At 40.2% G+C, this 20711-nt stretch overlaps 2 protein-coding genes across 3 annotated transcripts; both read left to right on the top strand.

Annotated features, from left to right (window-relative positions):
• On the top strand, window positions 1-6243 carry slc38a8b (solute carrier family 38 member 8b). Its single transcript, XM_053423827.1, has 10 exons — window positions 1-189; window positions 1167-1365; window positions 3193-3349; window positions 3435-3539; window positions 3642-3699; window positions 4485-4599; window positions 4688-4835; window positions 4920-5122; window positions 5656-5707; window positions 6141-6243. The coding sequence occupies exons 1-10, from the start codon at window positions 1-3 to the stop codon at window positions 6241-6243; spliced, it is 1329 nt and encodes a 442-aa protein (XP_053279802.1).
• Window positions 6244-14213: 7970 nt separating this feature from the next.
• Window positions 14214-20510, top strand: cmtr2 (cap methyltransferase 2). 2 transcript variants are annotated; one of them, XM_053418898.1, is made up of 3 exons: window positions 14214-14268; window positions 17044-18300; window positions 18896-20510. In XM_053418898.1, exons 2-3 carry the CDS (start codon window positions 17053-17055, stop codon window positions 19928-19930), a joined length of 2283 nt encoding a protein of 760 aa, XP_053274873.1. In that variant the 5' UTR covers window positions 14214-14268; window positions 17044-17052; the 3' UTR covers window positions 19931-20510. The 2 variants fall into 2 exon arrangements, with proteins under 2 accessions (XP_053274873.1, XP_053274881.1); XM_053418906.1 differs by having other exon boundaries at window positions 14241-14264.
• The last annotated feature ends 201 nt before the right edge of the window (window positions 20511-20711 follow it).

The following is a 20711-nucleotide window of genomic DNA, read 5'->3' on the forward strand; positions in this document are numbered from 1 at the left end:
ATGGAGGAACTGGCCAGGGAGAGCATCTCCCTGCTGGCCCGGTCTGCGTCCCACGCGGATCCTCCTCGGCTCGGCTCGTTCGGTGCCGTGGTCATCATGTTGAAGTCTGCGCTGGGAGCCGGCCTGCTCAACTTCCCCTGGGCTTTCCAAAAGGCAGGGGGAGTGAACACTGCCATCGCTGTGGAGATGGTGAGTACAGGATCCGACTCCTGCTACAACAACACGCTCCTGTTTTTACTGTATCCTTTAGAAAGTGTCAGTTTGGGCCTGCATATATATTTTCTACATTTCCAAGGAACAATTGATAATTAGGAAAAAAAATTGCAATTGCTACTTTTATTGATATGTAACTTTACCTGGCTACATATAGGATTATGTGCGGTTAGTTTTGTGTTTGCACATAATAGTCTCAGGACCCATGTGTCTCTCCTTGGTGTGAAAGAGGCTCATCTTTTTCACAGCTAAGCTCTAATGAAGCTTCCAGTTTAGGTGAGGACCTGAACCTTCAGCACACTGTTTCTAATGACTGACACAGAAATGTGTGTGTGACTGAATGAATAACCACATGGGCTTTCTAGAAAGGGGCCCACGGGCGCAAGAGGTCCAGGGGCCCCCACACAGGAGCCTGTATGTCTGAAGTCAGAGTTCAATGTGTGAGGCACTTGTTTTACTTTTGATTCCAATGCTATTCCATTACACAGAAAACCTGTCATTTTTTGTGTTGACTGCTGTTGAAAAATAGCCAGCTGGCCGTCACTGGCACATTATCTTGATTAATGTGTGTTGTCCTTATATATAAATAAATGAAATGAAAAAAATCAGCCACACTGTGCAAACATATACCATAAGCCTACATTAATATTGTAAAGTAATGAGAACTTCTGTGACAACATAATAATATTAACAGCATAGCTGGGAGCAGAACGTAGTGTTTTTGTTCTGTTTCCATAATGTAGTGTCAAGAGCTGAAACTGTTCATTGATTTGTCAATTTGTTGATTGTCATTGAGGTACAGATGCCAACAATTTACTTTTTTCTATAGTTTGCCGTCTGTATTAAAATTGTGAATAATTTATCTCTGGTCAAGAGGTACAGCAGGATGAAGCCAGCTGTCTAACAACCTGTGTGGAGTTTAAGTCCAGTCTCCTCTCCTTGTGTCTTGGCAGATATGCCTGGTTTTTCTCATCAGTGGCCTGGTGATCCTGGGCTATGCATCATCCGTCAGCAGACAGAACACCTATCAGGATGTGGTGAGCGAGGTGTGTGGACGAGCCGTGGGGCAGCTCTGTGAGGTCTGTTTCTGCTTCAACCTCTTCATGATATCTGTCGCCTTCCTGGTGGTGGTGCAGGACCAGCTGGAGAAATGTAAGAGCCACAAGAAACATGTCATTCATATAACAGCCCATGTTGTCCAGGTTACAGTTGATATGCTATTCTGGCCCTGGGGTCGGATTTGAACCACATTTTGTGTCAAGATCAACAATTACTGTAAGAAACCATTCACATCAGTGTCAGCAATAATGTTCATACGTGGCCTCTCCTATAAGCAGATCACTATCAATATTTGGGGTCCAGCCTATAACAAGGACCAGTTTATGATGCTTTAGATCAAACTGACTGAGTTATTTTTGTTCAAGGTTTCTGCATTGCCTCATCAAGACAAGTGCAACTTAACCAAGTAACAGTTACATCTCAGAGTCCAGCCTGACTTCCTATCTAACAATTCTGGTCATTGGCTAAACTATACAACTAAAGTGCAAAAGCAAATACGAGTCCTGACTATGGTTAAAATTAGACAACAAAAGTGTTTTGTTCAGGTTACGGATAGATTGTGGTTTTGGTTAAATGTACAGAAACATGTCTGAATTTACTTTTTCAAACCAAACCATTAATATTGCATAGCTTAATCAATAGCTGTGTAAAATATTAAATTGTGCTGTTATCACAAACAATACATACTGTTCTATACATAAATCAAATATTTTGGTGAAAAACTAGTTTAATGTGAATATTTTCCTGATTCGTTATCAATAACATATTTGCATAATTTTCTATATAACTAACTTATTGAGGCAATTTAGGTTCAACATTTTTTTTTACATAGAGTCTAAGCTTAGTTACTCACTTTTCTAGTAAATCATTGAAGAATAAAGCCAAACATGATTGTTTTAGCATAATCAACTAATGATTCACGAACATAATATATAAATGGATTTATTAACTTTTAAAATAGATGAACATTACATATAAAATCAGCATAAACCTAAACATAGATTAAGAAATAAAATGATATGTTCGCCTGTATGAGTTTATGAGGTAATCACCATCATCATCGCAATCTGCACTCAGCTCTGTTTACAGTGTTAGTATGTTTCCATGTTATCAAAGTACTACGAGTTCATGGTCAATGTAGCAGCCATTTCCCAAATCAAAAATGTAATCTCTCTCCGACCACAAATCATCTGCACTTTAATTTTTATTCTAGCCAGTATTTATTTTGTATTCTATACCACACGCACACACACACACACACGCATGCACGCACGCACGCACGCACGCACGCACGCATGCATGCACGCACACAGACACACACACACACACACACACACACACACACACACACACACACACACACACACACACACACACACACAAACAACCCAAAACATTTGATAAGGAGCTAATGATCTTTGACGGATCGTGTAGGTGCTCTGGTGTTTAGAGACGAGACTGGAGGTCAAGAAAAGAAGCCTGTGTCCAAGTGATTCAGCTGCAGGTCAGGGTGGGACATTGGACATCTGGAAAACGGGACAATGTGGAGGGCACGATAGACTTCAGTGGCCAGAGGTCTGGCTGTCTCTGGGTTTCTGAGGCCCCAGGGGAACTGGCCAGGCCTGTCCCCTTGAAAGCTGTATGTCAGGGTGGCTCCATGAAAACTTGAGGGATTTTCACATTCCCCAACACACATCGAAGAATATTCTGCTTCAATGAATCTATTTGTTCATCCACCAACATCATAGCATTTATCCAACAATTGAAAAACAAGAACCACACAGTTCAGCAGGATGCAAAATGTAAATTAATACTTTGTAAATATAGACGACAGTGTATCTGGGGAGTCTTGATGTTCATGCTGCTGTCCTGTATACTGATGCCTGAATGAAATCATCTAATTCTGTTTTTCTCTCTCAGTGTCTATTTCTTTATATGAAACTGTGACTGGTTCCAGTGAGGCAGAGATGCCATACCACTGGTACACAGACCAGCGATTAACCCTCTTAATCATGTGCCTCGTCATCATCCTCCCACTGTCCATCCCAAAAGAAATTGGGATCCAGAAATACACAAGGTACAAAACACTGACCTGCAGTAAGAACAACATCCAGCTGACTGTGAGTTGTGTCGTGACTTTAACCGTTTCCTCCTCCTGTCAGTGTGTTGGGGACGCTGGCTGCCACATATCTGTGTGTGGCAGTGATCGTCAAATATTACCTGGCGGACAGTCACGATGTCATATTAACTCCAGAGCACAGCCAAGGGTCAGTCCCACTGTTGGATGCATGTGTGTATTTGACATCAGCTCCTCTTCTTATGTCCATCACTAACGTTGTGTGTGTGTGTGTATTCTGTGTTTTTTTCAGTGTGGGTTCATGGGCATCGATGTTCAGTGTTGTACCAACCATCTGCTTTGGCTTCCAGGTGAGATCCTATAGGTCAAATATACAATAGAGCCAACAGTTAACTGATCCATCCATCCATCAATCCATCCATCCATCCATCCATCCATCCATCAATCCATCCATCCATCCATCCATCCATCAATCCATCCATCCATCCATCAATCCATACATCCATCTAATAGCTATGAAATTGAGATATTGAAACCAATCCAAGCCGATTTTGGTTAAAAGGCAGGTTGCCAGACTATCACAGGACACATTCAGACAAACAACTTTGTGAACCTGAACCTCCATTCCACTGTCTGTATGTAAAATTATTACATGCATTAGTTTTGGAAAAACCTAAAAGCTTTCTTTCCCAATTCAGTTTGGAATTTGGGAATAACAAAATACAAAATGTCCAAAGAACAAAGATGATGACTTCCTTAATTCCAGTTTAAGAGAGAGGACAAGTAGGTAGAGATTTGCCCAGAAACGTTTTGTGTATGAACACATGCAGTGACTGAGGCGACGCACATATGTTTAATGTTCGTAATAAATCTCAGTTCCAGATAATAAACGCTACCAAGCGTTACACAGAACCCTGTGTATTTTAAAGTTTATACCAATCAAATTTGATGACCATTTCCTGTTACAATTTTTTAACAGCACTGATCGTGCTGTGGTAGAAAAATGTGTTTCGTTTTGTCAGCATTTAGAACAAGCTGAAGGTGAAAGTCCCAGCTCACCTCACTCATATCAATGCATCCTTGAGTTTGTCTGACATCCTCATTGATGTGTGTGTGCGTGTGTGTGTCTTTGCAGTGCCATGAATCTAGTATAGCGATCTTCAGTAGCATGGAGAACAAGAAGCTCCTCAACTGGGTGGTCATCTCTGTGGTCTCCATGATCTTCTGTTTGCTCATCTACACTCTTACCGGTGAGTTCACATTGAGACTGCGATGTGTTCATTACCTCTGTGTTCTCACCTGAACATTCCTGATCACATCCCCTCTCTGCATCTCCAGGAGTGTACGGCTTCATGACGTTCGGACGAGCTGTGGCCTCAGATATCTTGATGTCATATCCAGGAGATGACGTGGCTATGATCATTTCCAGATTACTTTTTGGGTTTTCGATTATCACCATCTATCCTATCATTCTTCTCCTGGGGAGGTAGGTGACACCAGTTGTTGGGTTGTTTTGTGCAGTCGGTGTGTCTTTGTAACTGTTCATGTCTCTGTTGTGTGTGTGGAACAGATCGGTCATCCTGAACCTGATGATACGAGTTCAGAGGCGACGGGAGGGAATCGTCACGCCCTCGTTTGAGAGTCGCTGCAGAGTGGTCCTCACTGTGATCTGGATCGCCATCACCCTCCTCATCGCCGTGTTCGTCCCCGACATGAGCGAGGTCATCAGTGTCATCGGAGGAATCAGTGCCTTCTTCATCTTTGTCTTTCCTGGTAGGAAAACAACCTTCACTTTTACGTGTGTGTGTGTGTGTGTGTGTGTGTGTGTGTGTGTGTGTGTGTGTGTTTGTAATCACATAATCACATTTAAATGGACATGGGTGTGTATTTAAGCAAGCAACATAGATTTGTAATGTCTTTTTATCAACTTGCCAGTCAACAGTGGAGCATTTGAAGGATTATAACTGAGTCATTTATTATTAGTTAATTTCCCAATTATTTCCTTGATGGTCAATTCATCACTTGCTCAACAACATGTCAAAAATAGAAATACTCTCTATTTCTGTCCTAAATGTCTTATTTTGTCTTATTGATATTCCAAACCCGAAAACAGATTTAGTGTATTGTCATAGAAGAATAAAAAACTGAAAACATTTACTTAGAAAAGAGACAATCTGTTTTTTTTATCTATTATCCTAAATTGGATTTAATTGAATGCTACACAAATAAAGCTTGATTAATGGTTTGATTAAATTAGATTTTGTGTGTATTTATATGTGTGTGTGTGTGTGGTGTGTGTGTTGCAGGTCTTTGCTTAGTTTTCTTGATGCAAACGGAAGATGTGACTCCAAGAATCAAGTGAGTGGGTTATTTCATTTTTATCCTTATTTTATTGTACAGGTCAGTAACGTCTGAATTATTTCCAAGTTATTTCAATTTTTCCCTGAATGTTCTAATTGGTAACTGATTATGAGGAGAATACAGACTGTACAACTGGTCCACTATCAATTAATTAATTAATATCGAATTAACTGCCAGTGTTATGGCAGTTAGACAGTCATTTAATCAGTTTACAGAAATGAAGTTTCAAATAATTAATGAAAATGTACTTTCAAGGAAAGAGTTTCCAGATGATTATCACACATTAGAAAGTGTGTAGAAATTATGAACCTGTGAAATTAGACTAAACAGATTTGTATTTATTTGCTAAAACTTAAACAATGAAATAGAAAAAGCTGTAACCTAAAGTTTTCCTTTCTCTTGATCTCCATTTATTTTTCATGAACTTCAGGGTAATTTTAACGGTATGGGGAGTCATAACCATTGTGGTTGGAGCCTTCATCTTTGGACAGAGTACGACAATCGCTATCATGGAGCTTTGTAACAAATTCTGAATTGCACCTCCATTATCACCAACATCTGTCACCAACATCTGCAGCTGCTTCACTGTGACGTTTGTCTCTTTTTGCACAAATGAATGTTGCATTTAAAAAGGTGATTTTTGTTTGTACATGATTGATTGATTCTTAGAGAATGCTGCAGGGATGATGTATTTCTAGAAGGACCAATCCTTAAATTAGCTTCATCCTGTTTCTCATGACAAAAAGCCAATAGGATTTCTTTGTTTGCTTTTGGATAAATGCAGCAAAGCTCTATGACTGAAGTTTCTGTTATTTGCATGTTTCTTTCAGCAAAATTATCTTCACAAATTAAACCACTTTTATGGTATTGGAAGCTTAAATACAATAACCAGACGTAAAAAGCTAACAATAGACTGTGACTGAGGAATACCAGTTTCCACCCGCTTCAAACAAATAGCATTCCTCTTTGAAAGTTACTAATAGTTTAGAAGAATGTCAGTATAAATACATCATTGCTGTAAAGGTGGACTAGTGTGTAATGTGTTTGGCATGATGAAGTTTTATACACCCATCAAGCTTATTCTCATTTATTCACTTGTTAGCAGCTGCATTCTTTAAGGGATCCATATATAAAAAAAATAATAATAATTGTATCGATCTCTGATTTCCCCAAAACATGCAAAAGCTTATTTTTTTTAAATCAAATCAAAATAAAAAGTGTGGCAGTGGCTGATTTATGTTTTGTAATAGAATAAAAAACATAAAATGCTCTGAGGTTGTTTAACCACAGACTTTATTTCCAGCATTGAACCAAAGTCTCAATTGCTTCAGGATGAGTGAACCAGAGTAACTTATTTCCAGGTTCAGGTCTGATTCCTGCAGCACTCTGTTACGTTCCCCATGTTCCTTGATATAACGTATCTTTACCATGTGAGACTGTCAGTTTGGTGTGATGCATAAAATGTGGATTTGAATGGAATGTTTTGGTTGACAGTTATATTTAGTCACATTCAAGACTGTGAAATGTATTTAATTATGAGTGTCTATAGAAAAAAAACATATTTATGTCCAAATGTATAAATTCTATTGCATTATTTTGTTTGCTTTACAGATAATAAACCTACAATATACTGTATATTTCCTGATTGAGTGTTCATTTGTACTTGCAGAGCACTGCCAGGTGGCAGTATTGCCTCACAGAGGAGTTATTTATTTATTAATTCATGTACGGAATGATCCATGTGTGGAACTGCATGTTGGCAGCAGAGATAAGAGAAAAAATTCTATAACATATTATTATCATAGCTGTGATGGTACCAGCAATCATTTTGAAATGACAATTCCTAAGTGAACTAAGACAGACTGTATACTTAAATAAAAATAGATGGAAACATTGTCCTTGAACTGCATCTTTACATCTACTAGGAGATAAAACTAGAGATTTTTTTCCTGAACATGATTCTTATCCTATTTCTCCACTGGCGTGCTCTTGGTCGGGATCCTATGACTTATATCTGCAGCTTTCACTGAGTACTGAGTAATGGCTGATGTATGCTGCATATCACTGTTTACTGACTTCAAGCTCACAGGAGTTATGGCACACTGCCTGCACATGCTTACACGTGTGTTAGCGTATGAGTGAGTAATGATTTACAGTAAATCCAGAAAATGTGCATCGTATCGGTGCCTGGAGGGCTCTGCCTAAAGGCAGCATATCAGCCCCGCCAACTTCACAGAGATGCATTCAGTACTTATCTGCCTGAAAACACACAAACGCACACAAACACGCACACACACACACACACACACACACACACACACACACACACGCACGCACACACACACACACACACACAAATACACACACACAGTCAATCAGAACTTTGTTCGAAAATAGACCCTCTACAAACACACAGCAGCTCCTTGTCAAGCCTCAGTTATGTAATAGGTTTTTTTCATCTTGTACAGCATTACCGTCCTTAGGGGAAAACCTCAAACTGTGATACTCTACTTGTGTTCAGCCTGTGGGATTATATCTCAACCTGCTGGCCAAATGATTAAATCCACTAAATGCAGGGGAAAGAAAAATCTCTGCAAACCACACAAAGCACAAGCTCCTTCTCCAATCCTGCAGCTGTCCCCGCTGTAAACTGACCCACAGGTTTGTAAACTCAGCAGTTCTGGAAACACAGCTAGCATAAAGAGATTAGCACTTCGGCTCTTTGAGCATTTTACCCCCTTCGGTCGTTTCTGCCTCGAAAGATTGGTTCAGGCATGTGTTCACAAAGCCATTGTATTGGTATTTGTAGACTCCCATTTTCTGTCCGAACCGTATGGAGTGAGGGAGGAAGCTAACTGAACCTGATGTGAACCTGAGAGGGATTCTGTTTTATTTGTGTCCAAACCCGACCCAGGATGATTTCCTCGATCACAGACCCTCGCAGTATAAAAAACTGAAGCAGATCAAACAACATTTTTAGTCCAATTGACACTCTTATACCAAATGGATTTGTAGCCAGAGTCTACAGTCCAGAACCGGAGCTACACTTGACCGATCATGAGTAAGCGTCAGCTGTGAATCATGTTTTACCGCAACTAATTTAAATCTAATTTATGATTGAGCACCAGTGTGATAAGAACTATCTCAAATTTTGTGAAATCATCGTTGAGAGAAATTTGCTTGACATGCACTTTTTATTTTGGTCCATGTCCCATCCATTAACATGGAGTAGGCAGGTCTTCTTCCTATAATTTGAAACTCCTTTTATAGATGAGACTGATGGGGATGTCATATGTTTTGTGAATATTTAATCACCGCAAAGCAGAATAAAATAATCAATAGGAAGAGTCAGTTATACTTCACTCTTATGGAAGTGATGAACACGTGTCACAGATTTCATCACAGTCCATCCAGTCAGTCCATGAGGTCTTCCATTCTGCACAAAACTCCACTGGCCGACCCACTGAGGCTGTCATCTCGGGCTCACAGCGCTTCTAGCCTTGCAGAAATCATCCATTATCCCCTGCATGAGATTATCATTTAATTTCCCTTCGACTATGAAAACTCATTTCCAGTCCTCATTATTATGCTGTCCCCCGTAGCCCTTTGTTGTTGAAAGATTACTTGTAATGTGGGCTTCATACAGTGCTAATTAATGAAACGGCAATTTGTGGCGACGTCCCTTTTAAACGTTTAATTGGTCCTGATAAGAATGACAGCAGAAGGCCTGAATGAAAACAGTCGGCCGCGTGTTGTTTATGTTACCAATGCGTGGGTTTTGTGAATACTTTGCTGTAGGTTGTGAGGACCGATGTGAGTTTTTAATCATTGGAGTGAGAACATTTAGAAAATATGAGGACACTAGTTTGTAGGGGTACGATTAGAATATGGTTTAGATTGGGGTTGGGGTCACGGCATGTAGTTGTGATGGATTAATGCTAGGATAAGGGGCTAAAGAATGCATTATGTCAATGAGGGTCCTCACAAAGATAGACGATAGACAAAAAAGTGTTTTTCCCCCTCACTATCACATGGATTGAATTCTGCAAAGCTTCTGTGTTAAGAATGGGGGAGGGAAAAATGTTTCTCTCCCCATAACAAATATATACAAAGTAAATATGTTTCTGTATCATTGTTGAGGATGACAGTGTCGCACACTGTACTTGGAGCAGCACATGGTTGTGTGCACGCATGTGTATGACCTTGTTTTATATGCATCAAGGTTATGACCAGCAGGCAGAGAGCATCATCATGGAGATAACATGCGTCCATCATTCCGCTGCTCAGCCTTTATTGAAGCGGTGACAGCAGAAGATCTTTGACCTCCGGGCAGAACCCTGCTGGATAATTTCAGACGTGGCAATGAGCTCAGGTGAAGGAGAGGCCCCCGTCACCTTGTGTGTGAGCGAGCAATGGATCAAGATAATATGAAATCCTATTTGGGACACTATAAGGATACCAATATCGATCATCTCCATCATGGTTTTTAAATGTTTTACCAGGGTTAGAGACACAATGAGGCAAATAAGCCACAATGACAAAATGGAACATTAACCGCACAATGATTTAAAATTGTATGGTTTATTCATGTTAACCATTCTATAACATAAATGTAAAAAAAGTTTAGTTTGTCCGACATTAAAAATTGCAAACCTTTGTGACATGTGCGTGTAAATAATGAGCAGATCTTTTACATCTCTCTGAAAACACATTTTTCAATACAACAGCAAAGGTCATAAAAGCAAACGGTGAGCCTGCACAGGTACCAGTGGAGTGAAACTCAACATACACAGATGTGCACTAATCAGAATGTTACTCAATAGAACGTGTACCTCATCCAATGCCCAACAGTCCCTTTAAATTCAATCAAGATGCACCGCATTTCACCACATCAATATGCCTGATTAGTTTCATCAAGATCCATTAATTATCCCCAGTGAGTATTTCCTGACCTACACAATGTTCTCTGGTCAACTTAGCAGTAGTTTTTATGTGACCAGCAAACACTCAAACGGACAAAGGTGAAAACATAACCTCCTTGCTGGAGGTAACTACTGGTTAGATGCAAACTACATACTGTTAAAACTGAAATCTAAATTGAAATTTTTATATTCACCTAGTATATTTAATATTATTCATAATAATAATGAACAGAAACCAGTAGAAAGGTGGCATAATCAATTTGTTTTCCCTGTCAGATTACAACATCACAGCGTTGACTGCATTCTAGAATAATCCTACCTATGTCAGCTCCTCTGTCAAATGTTTGTAGTGAAGCATCTTAAATTACTGTGCTTCAGACATCGTTCGGAACAAACCCATAAACTCAATCTGACTGCTGCTGGTATCAGCTCTCTCACTTGTGGGACCCACAACACTTGACTTCAACACTTCAACACAACCTGAAGACATCAGGCTCCAGGTTCCTTCATGTACCACACTGAAGAATACGATACCTGCATATCACATCAGTGTTCTCTTCCCTCAGTGAGATCACAGTGGTGCACACTTATATGAGTCTGTGGACACTGTCTCTGCCTGAGTCACACAGCTGGTTTGATAGCGGAGCTCACGTTGAGCTGAATGTTGTGGAGCGGATGCCCTTTAGGAATAGTGTGCCATGTGGAGTACTTGTGTATCTGTCTCTCTTACCATTTTCAGAACTCGTTTAATTTTGGTTCATTCTCACACATGACCTTTAAAACTCCAGTTGCTTTAATGTCAATTGTGATATATATACAGTATGTTGTTGGGTTTGATTTGAATACTGTAAACTCAGAAGCACTTTCCTGGTGCCTCAAGCCTCTGTTAAAAAGAATATGACCCAACACACATTCACAGTTAAATTTATATTTTATCCTTTGCCTTTATAACATAAAATCACAATTTACCAAAATGTATCTTAAATTCAGCTCTTGATTACAGTAAAGATTCTATGTTTTAATCTTTTGAGCTTTTTTTTTACATCATGTTTAATTAAATAAATTGTAAAGACAATACTGTCTAACTGCTACCTGTAAACATGTTGCCACCATGTTTCTTTGCCCAAATTTCCACGTTTTGTGCTGTTATCAACTGGTAATGCTAACAATGGGTAACCTGGCTATAGTAAACCCCTCTTACCCGACCATGAACCTGGTCAACAGGGTTGTAACATAACTCCTAGCTCTGACTGGTGAGGTAAATGGAATGAAGCAATAGAGTAAATTATGAAATACATTTATATGCTAATATACCACATGTATGTTAAACCCCATAATATATGCTAAATCTGTGTTTAAATTAACTATTGCTGTGATGTGATGTAGTCATGGCTTCTTATCAAATAGGCTACTGTAAGTGTCAGTGTCATAAATCAAATAAATATATTTCAATATAGGATTTTTTATTGCTTTACTTTAGAATCTGAATACTTTCCCCATCACTTTTAATGTGTATTTCTTACATGGAAGCAGCAAACAGTCTCAGATGATCAATGATGTCTTATAAAGATAAATAGCCAGAATATAATGAGGCCAACCAGTCTTTAATTATCTGTAATTAATTTATTTTTTTTACTATGATATTACTGGTATATTTGCACATTCCTGACAGCACCAAATGTTAATGTAAATCTGTGCATTTTTGCACACAACACTGCAGCAAAGATGAATACCCAATGAGCCAACTTTGAAAACAAACAGGGTTTTGGAGGTCATTTTTTATGTATTCATATCTTTATCCAAATAGATGACACAGTATGAGAAAAGCAGTCAAGAGATCCAGTCATAGTTTACATTTCTTACTTTCAGAGCAAAAAAAATACAAGTTAACATTTTATTGAAATATTTATTAAGAATTCAGGGGAATTCTTTGCAATATTAGCATTTTCATATTATTATCAGGTCTTGCATTCATGTCCAAACTAAGCCGTTCCTGCTGCCCCTCTACTTCTTCATGACCCAGTTTGACATACAGCCATTTGGGTGCACTGCGGGAGCATTAAAACATGAATAGAAAAATTTGTTCCACAACGTGCACATTAATATTACAAGACATGTCACTGTTATTGCAGTAAATTCAAAAAATGTTTTACACCCACCATTTATGGAAATCCTAATTGCACCTGTAAATCCCAAAGGGCCATTAATTATGGATGAGACTCCTTCTGTAAGTGTCCTGTTTTCACTAAGCGACACATTTCCTTTTAAAGCCTGATTTACCTTTACCTCAGCAGCAAATGTGAAGTCGATCACAGAATGGAGCAATAAAAAACAGCACGATAAAGCCGATTTAGCAGTAAAACCCAAAAGTCTGATTTCATCAGCACACACGCCAGCTCTGATAATTATATAACATGATGGCACAGGTCAGAGTGGATAATCTGGAAAGACACACACACCCAAAGAAATCCATTAGAACAGAAGAAATATAGAAATAAAATTGAAATGAATTGAAAGACCCTGCTGAATACAATTAAACCGAAAATGAAACTACTTCGACGTGGAGCCGCATTTATTTCGTAATTCTCTTATTTTGGTTTACATGCATCTGAAATGTTGAGTCTACTAAAGTTAAATATTTAAAATAACTTTTTAAGCATAAATATTTTTTCTAAACACAAAGCCAATAAATTAGGGTTATCATTCTGTAAATTGTTTTGTATAAAGAAGTTTCATGCTCCTTGATACCTGGAAGATTTATAGAGTCATCATTTGAAACCTTTGACTCTTTCACCAGATTTGAAGCAGTGCCTATTATAGTGAACTTTTTAGGGTTATAGTTCCATTTCTGTCTTTTTGATAGAATTAAATATTTCCTTAAAGCTGGACTGCATACCCTTTACATATAAACAAACATCTGTTACATTCAAACCCTTGGCAAATTTCAAATTGATAAATTGATACACAATATGCTAATTAGGTCCAACAGTGGCGGGTTTTTAGATCTTTCTGTATGATATTTAAATATGGTGTCTGTGGTGAAATTACCACAAGGATCCAGTGGTGGTCATGGATTTACAACAATTAGAAATGATTGGTTTGCCAGAACTAAAGTAATGAGCTTCTGTAACGACGGGGACGGAATTCTCAAGCAAAGGTTTCTTTCTAAAAAATGTAATATTTCGTAACATATCAAAATTTCTGCCTCCATTTTACCTCTGACAGTGCAAATGTTGCTGTACACATGGAATTGAAGAACCAAATCTATTCATATGATATAAATGTAAATAATTACAAATAAAACATGAGTTTAAAATGAATATTGAAGTAACCTGTTTTACTGTACTTACCTGTTTAGACGGAGGACATGAACATGAATTTGGAGCTCTCTCCTAACACCGATCACGTGGTTACTTTAACACAATTTATTTAATTTTAACTTGTACGACATCCATTTGAAGCTTTCCCGTCTCTCTTCACACTAATCACATCTTTATTTTTACATAATTTATTTATTTTTAACTTGTACGAAGTATACCTTTAAGGGAGACCACGCCCATTCTTCACACGCATGCGCGGTGTGGTTCTGCGTCACGTGAGGCTCGGTACAGCTTCCTGTTTGCAGCCATTAGGTTGGTGAGTTTCCCGTCGCTGTTTTCGGGTGTTTCGTGTTTTAGTTGTGGACAAACAGCCTCGCAGACTGTGCACAGGGAAAGAGACAGTCATGTGAACTGCACCAGAGGACAAGTGTCCTCACGCACTGCGGGTTTGATGCGAACAAACCTGGAGGAGACAGAACCGTGTGTCACATTCACTCCATGTTTTCCACTATCAGCAGTTATCATACATGTTAGTTGAGTGGTATCAACAGCCCAGAACCCGCATCCACATTAACGCAGGACTCACTGTTAAGCTCAAAGACTGCTTCCATCTACATGTTGTTGTTTTATTGTTGTTTTTCTCACACCAACATTTCTGTTTCTGATTGTGTGAGCAGCAAACAGCCTTAAATCCCACTGACTGCACAGGAGAGAGAAACACACTGGATCTGTCTCTGGTTCCGTCTACGAGCAAACAGTCTCGTTCTTAATGTGGCCAGAGTTTATACATTCATCGATTATGCTTTAAAAAAAAATGTATTCACTTATTATTAGTGTATGTAATGAATCTGTGCCGAAGGCTATACACTGATGCAGTGGGTGATGATTCAGTTCCATATCACTTACTGACCATTCAGATTATGACTAAATGATCACATGGTGTAAATAGTTTGAATTTCACCAACATGAGATCTTCTTACTTTGGCAAAAATGCAGGGAAAGACTGGAAATCCTTGGATGAAGATGAACAAGTGTTTAGATTTTAATCAAGTTAGAAATCCCAATCATTTTCTCAATCAATTGATTTGGAGATTCTTTTTTGGGTAATTTATATGAAATGTTTAGTTGATAAAATGACAGACAATATGGACAAAGCCCTACCCCTGTGTCGAAACCAGTTTCTTATCTTCAAAGGAATTAAAAGAATAATAAAGGGAATTTTTTTTAATGATATTAGATTGAGATAAATCCCAATGTTTGAGAAGCTTGATCGTGCAATTATATTTGTCGTAATCAATGTTCCGTCGTTAATTAATCAACCCATTATTTGCCACTAATATTAATTCAACTTACCCTTGACTGACGAGTATATAAATAATTCTATGGTAATTTTTCATTTGCGAGATGGTTTTTACCGAAGGGTTTTATTTATTAAGCTCTCACTGATTCTTTATAATTTTACAGCTCATTTGGGATGATTCGCGTGGATCTAATTAATCATCTCACACTTTATAGAAATCAGTTCCAAGACTGATCTCTCTAACTATATTTAATCACCTCTCTGAATCTCTTTATGGATAAAACAGTAACATCCAGCTGTTTATTTTTTTCTTGCCCCGTGAAATATTAACAACCGTTGAACCATTTACAAACAGCACAGAGTCGATGTCTTTCATACGCAGCAGCAGTGCTTATCAGAGTGATTTATGATGAATAGTTGATGAATGTGCTGTCATTAGCTTTATGCCGTCTATCGCCATTCATCACTGGGCCACTCAAGACTAATCAAGAAATAACCCAGAAATTTGTCCTCCTGCCCAGTGTAGTCATCTAAATCATGTGCACATGAGCGGAGCATTAGCTTTGGGGTTAATATGATTCTGACTATAAATGATCTTTATGCCATGAATTAGAAATAGCTCAATAATAGCATGAATTGTTCAAAAATGATTTCAAGCGTAGCAGGACTTGAAGTTTGATATGGTTTAGTTAAATGTCTTTCCATCATGGATCAATCTGAACAGAGTTTTTGGCTCATGCTCCTTTTTGCACCACACTGTGGTGATCAAACATTATGTCACTATCTTTTGAAATCTTGTTTTTTTCCAAGACAGTGATTTTTAGTTTTTCATATACTGAAACATCAAAGCTGCCTTAAGACATACACTGAACTCCGGACACTTTCCTGATATTTTCCAGAGGGGCTGTTGGTGGGAACACAAATGTCTGAGACATTTTGTGTAGGTTTTCCTGCCAGCTTCCTGGTAAAATATCCTTTATACATCTGAGTAATCCCATAAGAGAATATAGCAGTAAACAGCAAGCAAGTAGTGACGTTGAACAATAGAATGCTAATATCTTTTCATGAGAAAGACGAAGTGTAAACATGGAAGATGTCAGCTTGGAAAGAGAACGACATTGCAGAGCTTTTGGGTGATAAGGGCTGACACTGGTGTAGATGCACTGTACTGACCTGAACAATCTCCTGCTGTGTTCTTCACATGTGAAAGACAAACTCCAGAAAATGTTTAGACCTAATTTTCCAAATATTTTCCAGAGTGTCCCCTTGGGGGTTAAGGGAATTTCTCTTCTTTCTAAGATACATTTTTAAAAAAGCCGAAAAATTAGCACATGTTCAGGCTGGCAATGTGCAGGTGTGTGTTTTCAGCACTGCACCAACAAAATATTTATTTTAACTTGGATCCAAATGTATTCACTATCTGAAATATGTGAAAATTTGTTCAAATGTAGTAATTCTAATGAGAAGTGTGTGTAATTAGCGCTGGTGTGGAAACCCTCTTGTTGTTCTGAGTGAGGTCATCACCAGTATTTACAGTCGCCTCTGTTACCTGAGGGCACCTCATCACAATGAGTCGACATTAGTAATTCAACACCGCTCATGCATGTAGAGCAAAATGGGCTGGGGAGCTGAGTCTTGATATAATTCACTGTGAATGGGCTGTGTGCAGAAATGCACTGTAAGCAGGTCACATTAATACTGACCGGTCTGGTGGATAGCATTAAAACAGAGAGTGTTTTTTTCTTCTTCTAATTAGTCAGCATCTAACTCTTGGTGTTGCTCCTTTGACAGGTGTGGAGGATGAGCTCAGGAAGTGGGACCAGGAGGAAAGTCAAGCCGCAGCATTTCAGTGACAGGGTGGCTTCTGACCCCGAAACGCTGATCGAGATTCAAGGTCTTTTCAGTAAAGTCCGAGTCTACGTGAAGCCGTCGGATGGCGAGTGGAGTCTCCCCGATCCGAATGATGCTCTTAAACACACGGTGGAGGAGCACTGTCGGCTGCAGGCCCTGAAGGTGGCTCTGAACGATGTGAAGAACCAGCTGAGCGACAAGAACATCCAGGTCTGGCATCAGCACACCAACTCCACCAATCGAGCGGGGAAGGTGATCGCCGCAGTGCGTTCTGCTGCCAACGCCGAGATCTGCACTCAGGCCTGGTGCAAGTTCTATGAGATCCTGGGAACCTTTAACCTTCTTCCAGGGGAGGCTCTTCAGAATGGAGAGCTGAACACCGTCCACCTGTGTGAAGCTCCGGGGGCCTTTATAGCCGCTCTGAACCACTACAACAAAACCAGCGAGGCCACGCGCTACTGCGACTGGACCTGGGCAGCCAACACTCTCAACCCGTACCACGAAGCTAACGGGGGGAACACGACCATCGCAGATGACCGGTTAATCGCCAACACGCTGCCCTGGTGGTTCTTTGGTTCGGACAACACAGGCAACATCATGCTCCAGAAGCACCTCCTGGAGCTGCAGCAGTTTGTGTCTAACATGCACAGAGTGGATTTGGTGACGGCAGACGGGAGCTTCGACTGCCAGGAGAAGCCGGACGAGCAGGAGGCGCTGGTGGCGTCGCTGCATTACTGCGAGGTCACAGCTGCACTGCTGCTGCTGAGCCCCGGTGGCTCCTTTGTGCTGAAGATGTTCACGTTGTACGAAGACTCCTCCATCTGCTTACTCTACCTGCTGAACTGCTGTTTCAGCTCTGTAAACGTTTTCAAACCTGCCACCAGCAAGGCCGGCAACTCCGAGGTTTACGTAGTGTGTCTGAACTATGACGGCAAGGAAGCTGTGAGGCCCCTGCTCTCCAAACTCATTCGTAATTATGGTCCAGAGCTGGCCGACCGAGAGGCACTTTTCCCAAATGAACTAATCCCAGAGTCGTTTCTGAAACAGCACGACGAGGTGTGCTCTTACTTCCACACGCTGCAGCTGGAGACGATCACAGAAAACCTGCGACTGTTTGAAAGCATGAGCACAGAGCAGAGGCAGCGGCTCGACCACGTCAGGGACTCTGCGGTTCATGAATACCTGCAGCGATTCCAGGTAGGACCTCTATCAGAGTTAAACTATTTCTCTTAATTGTCAATTTACAAACTGTTACAAAGTAGCCTCAGAAAGAATTATACACCTGGCATATACTACCTTTTATACGGTATTATTGAATAATAACCACAAGTGTATGCTAAATCGTACTTGGTGCTAAATGAATATCTGAACAAACATGATGAAGAGAAATATAGATAAGATTTTAACCATTTAATATAATACAGAAAAAATACAAAATCATTATGTGGTGGTCAGTGTCGATTTTTACGACCACAGAAATGTGTCTTGAACAATGCCGCTTTATTCAGTTGTTTAGTTTGACTGAAAAAAAATTCCAGTTTGAAAGACAAAAAAGTTGCAACTCATCACTCACTCACTCACTGTATTTTTACCCCAAATTGGCGACTTAAATATCAATATTTTGATCAAGTTTAATTTTATTGATCACATGATTGATCATTAATTAATATGTACAAATTGCCACAAGTGCTCGAATTCAATTGAATCCAACATTAGTTTCAAGGTTCATTGCCGCTGATGTTATAATTCTTCTGAAAGGCTTGATCAATCCTCTCTCTCTCTCTGTGTCAAGGTGAGCTTCCTTCCACGGAGCCGATGGGTCTCTCGTAACACTGTGAGTCCCGCCTGCTGCAGCGTCTCAGGGGGTCGACCTCCAGGGCAGAGGAAGCAAACAGGGTCCTTTAATGAGCGAAGGGAGCTGCAGACCCTGACCTGGAGGGAGCGCATCGAGAAGGGTAGCCATGCCACCTGGATACAAAGACACTGCACCGAGGCCGGTGGGACGGGCTGCGTGCTGGAAGGCCCCCAGTCCAAGTGTCACGTGGATTCGTGGTACGTTATTGCCGGGCCCGCGCTGCCTGCACTCAGAAACTCTCCGTTCTGTGAAGGACGGCTGTTAAACCACCTGAATGAAGCCCTGATGGACACAGTGGTCGACTGGACTGGTGTGCTGCCCTGTGACTCTTGCCATGTGGTTTGTGCAGCCTCCATCTGGGCCGGTCTTCCAGGTGACAGTGGCGGGAACAAAAAGAAGAGACAGTGCCTGGTGTTTGGCAGCCGCACAGTATGGTGTGCACGTGAGAACCAAATTGAGGATTTGGGCTTAGTGTTTTCTCCGGAGCCTTCCCTTCCTCAAAGAGGCTGCATCACGCTGCACGACGGGGAGCCGCTGTACCAGCAGCAGCTCGTCGGCTGTGTTGTGTTGTCCCTGCAGACACTGCACTCTGGGGATGCCCTGCTGCTGCCTGTGTTTTCTGCCCTCACACGTGTCACAGCAGCTGTTGTATTCTGCCTGCATGTGTGTTTTCGCTCAGTCACATTCAGGTGTCCGCCCCCCACCGGGGTTGTCGGGACGGTGCTCGTGTGCGTTGGCTTCTGTGCAGACGCTGCGGCTCGAATACTGCCCGTTCTCACAGACGTGCACCACTGCATGAGTCAGCTGTTGAGAGGAGAGGGCGGGGACAGTCCGACCTCTGGCTGGGACAGACAGGTGCTGCAGTTTGTCCCCATGGAGGAGCTGCTCACTGGAGGACTGACAGAGTTCCTGTCGACCATGAACTCTGAAATCATCCAGCAGAAGCTGCATCTTCTCATGCATCAGTCATAGCGCAGGTTATTGAGCGGTGACGTGATTTATTCAGGACAGGTGTCATTAACTTTAACTGCACGACTGTCAGCATTTAGACTATGAATCTTTCTCGTGTGCTGATATTAAAAAAGTCATTAAACTGTTCACTCTTTCAACAATGTTTAAATCTTGGTGGACAGATCAACATTTATGCGACAGAACCAAAGATTTGGTCAATTTTATTTCACACATTCCTTTTCCTTGTCAGAAAGTGGCAACTCCATTTCCCACAATGCAACTCAACTAAAGACAGTTAGGTCTGAGGATCATGTGTGTTATGTAAATAGCAGCTCATCTATTCTTTCTCTCTGACTTTTTGCAGTGACGAAAATATTCTGTCTTCATATGAAAGGACAGACTGCACTAAACTCTAGACCATGCAGGTTTAAATACTGCAGGGTTACAACATAAGCTTCAATAAAAAAACTGTATTTGTATATTTGTAGTTTTTACATTTGTTTACATGTAGATTTTATTTTAGATTTTCTAGTTTGCAGAAAATGTTACTGAAGAGATTTATTTCCATACAAGAAAACATTTTAATAAAAATTTGCACTGACACGTGTTGTGATGTCAAAGTTTTCTGTTGCAATCTGCCTGCTGCTCAAAGCTTTTGTAGCAAGCCTGAAAATATGCTGATAGAAAAAATTCCTTTTAGTTTAGTTTAAGAAATTTTCAGATGTGGGAAAACGGTTGTTCTTATAGTGGAAAATACCAGGTCCAGGTTATTTTACAGAATAAACCTTTTGGACAAAACAAG

This window comes from Pleuronectes platessa, chromosome 1 (genome assembly GCF_947347685.1).
Source record: "Pleuronectes platessa chromosome 1, fPlePla1.1, whole genome shotgun sequence".
NCBI lineage: Eukaryota > Metazoa > Chordata > Actinopteri > Pleuronectiformes > Pleuronectidae > Pleuronectes > Pleuronectes platessa.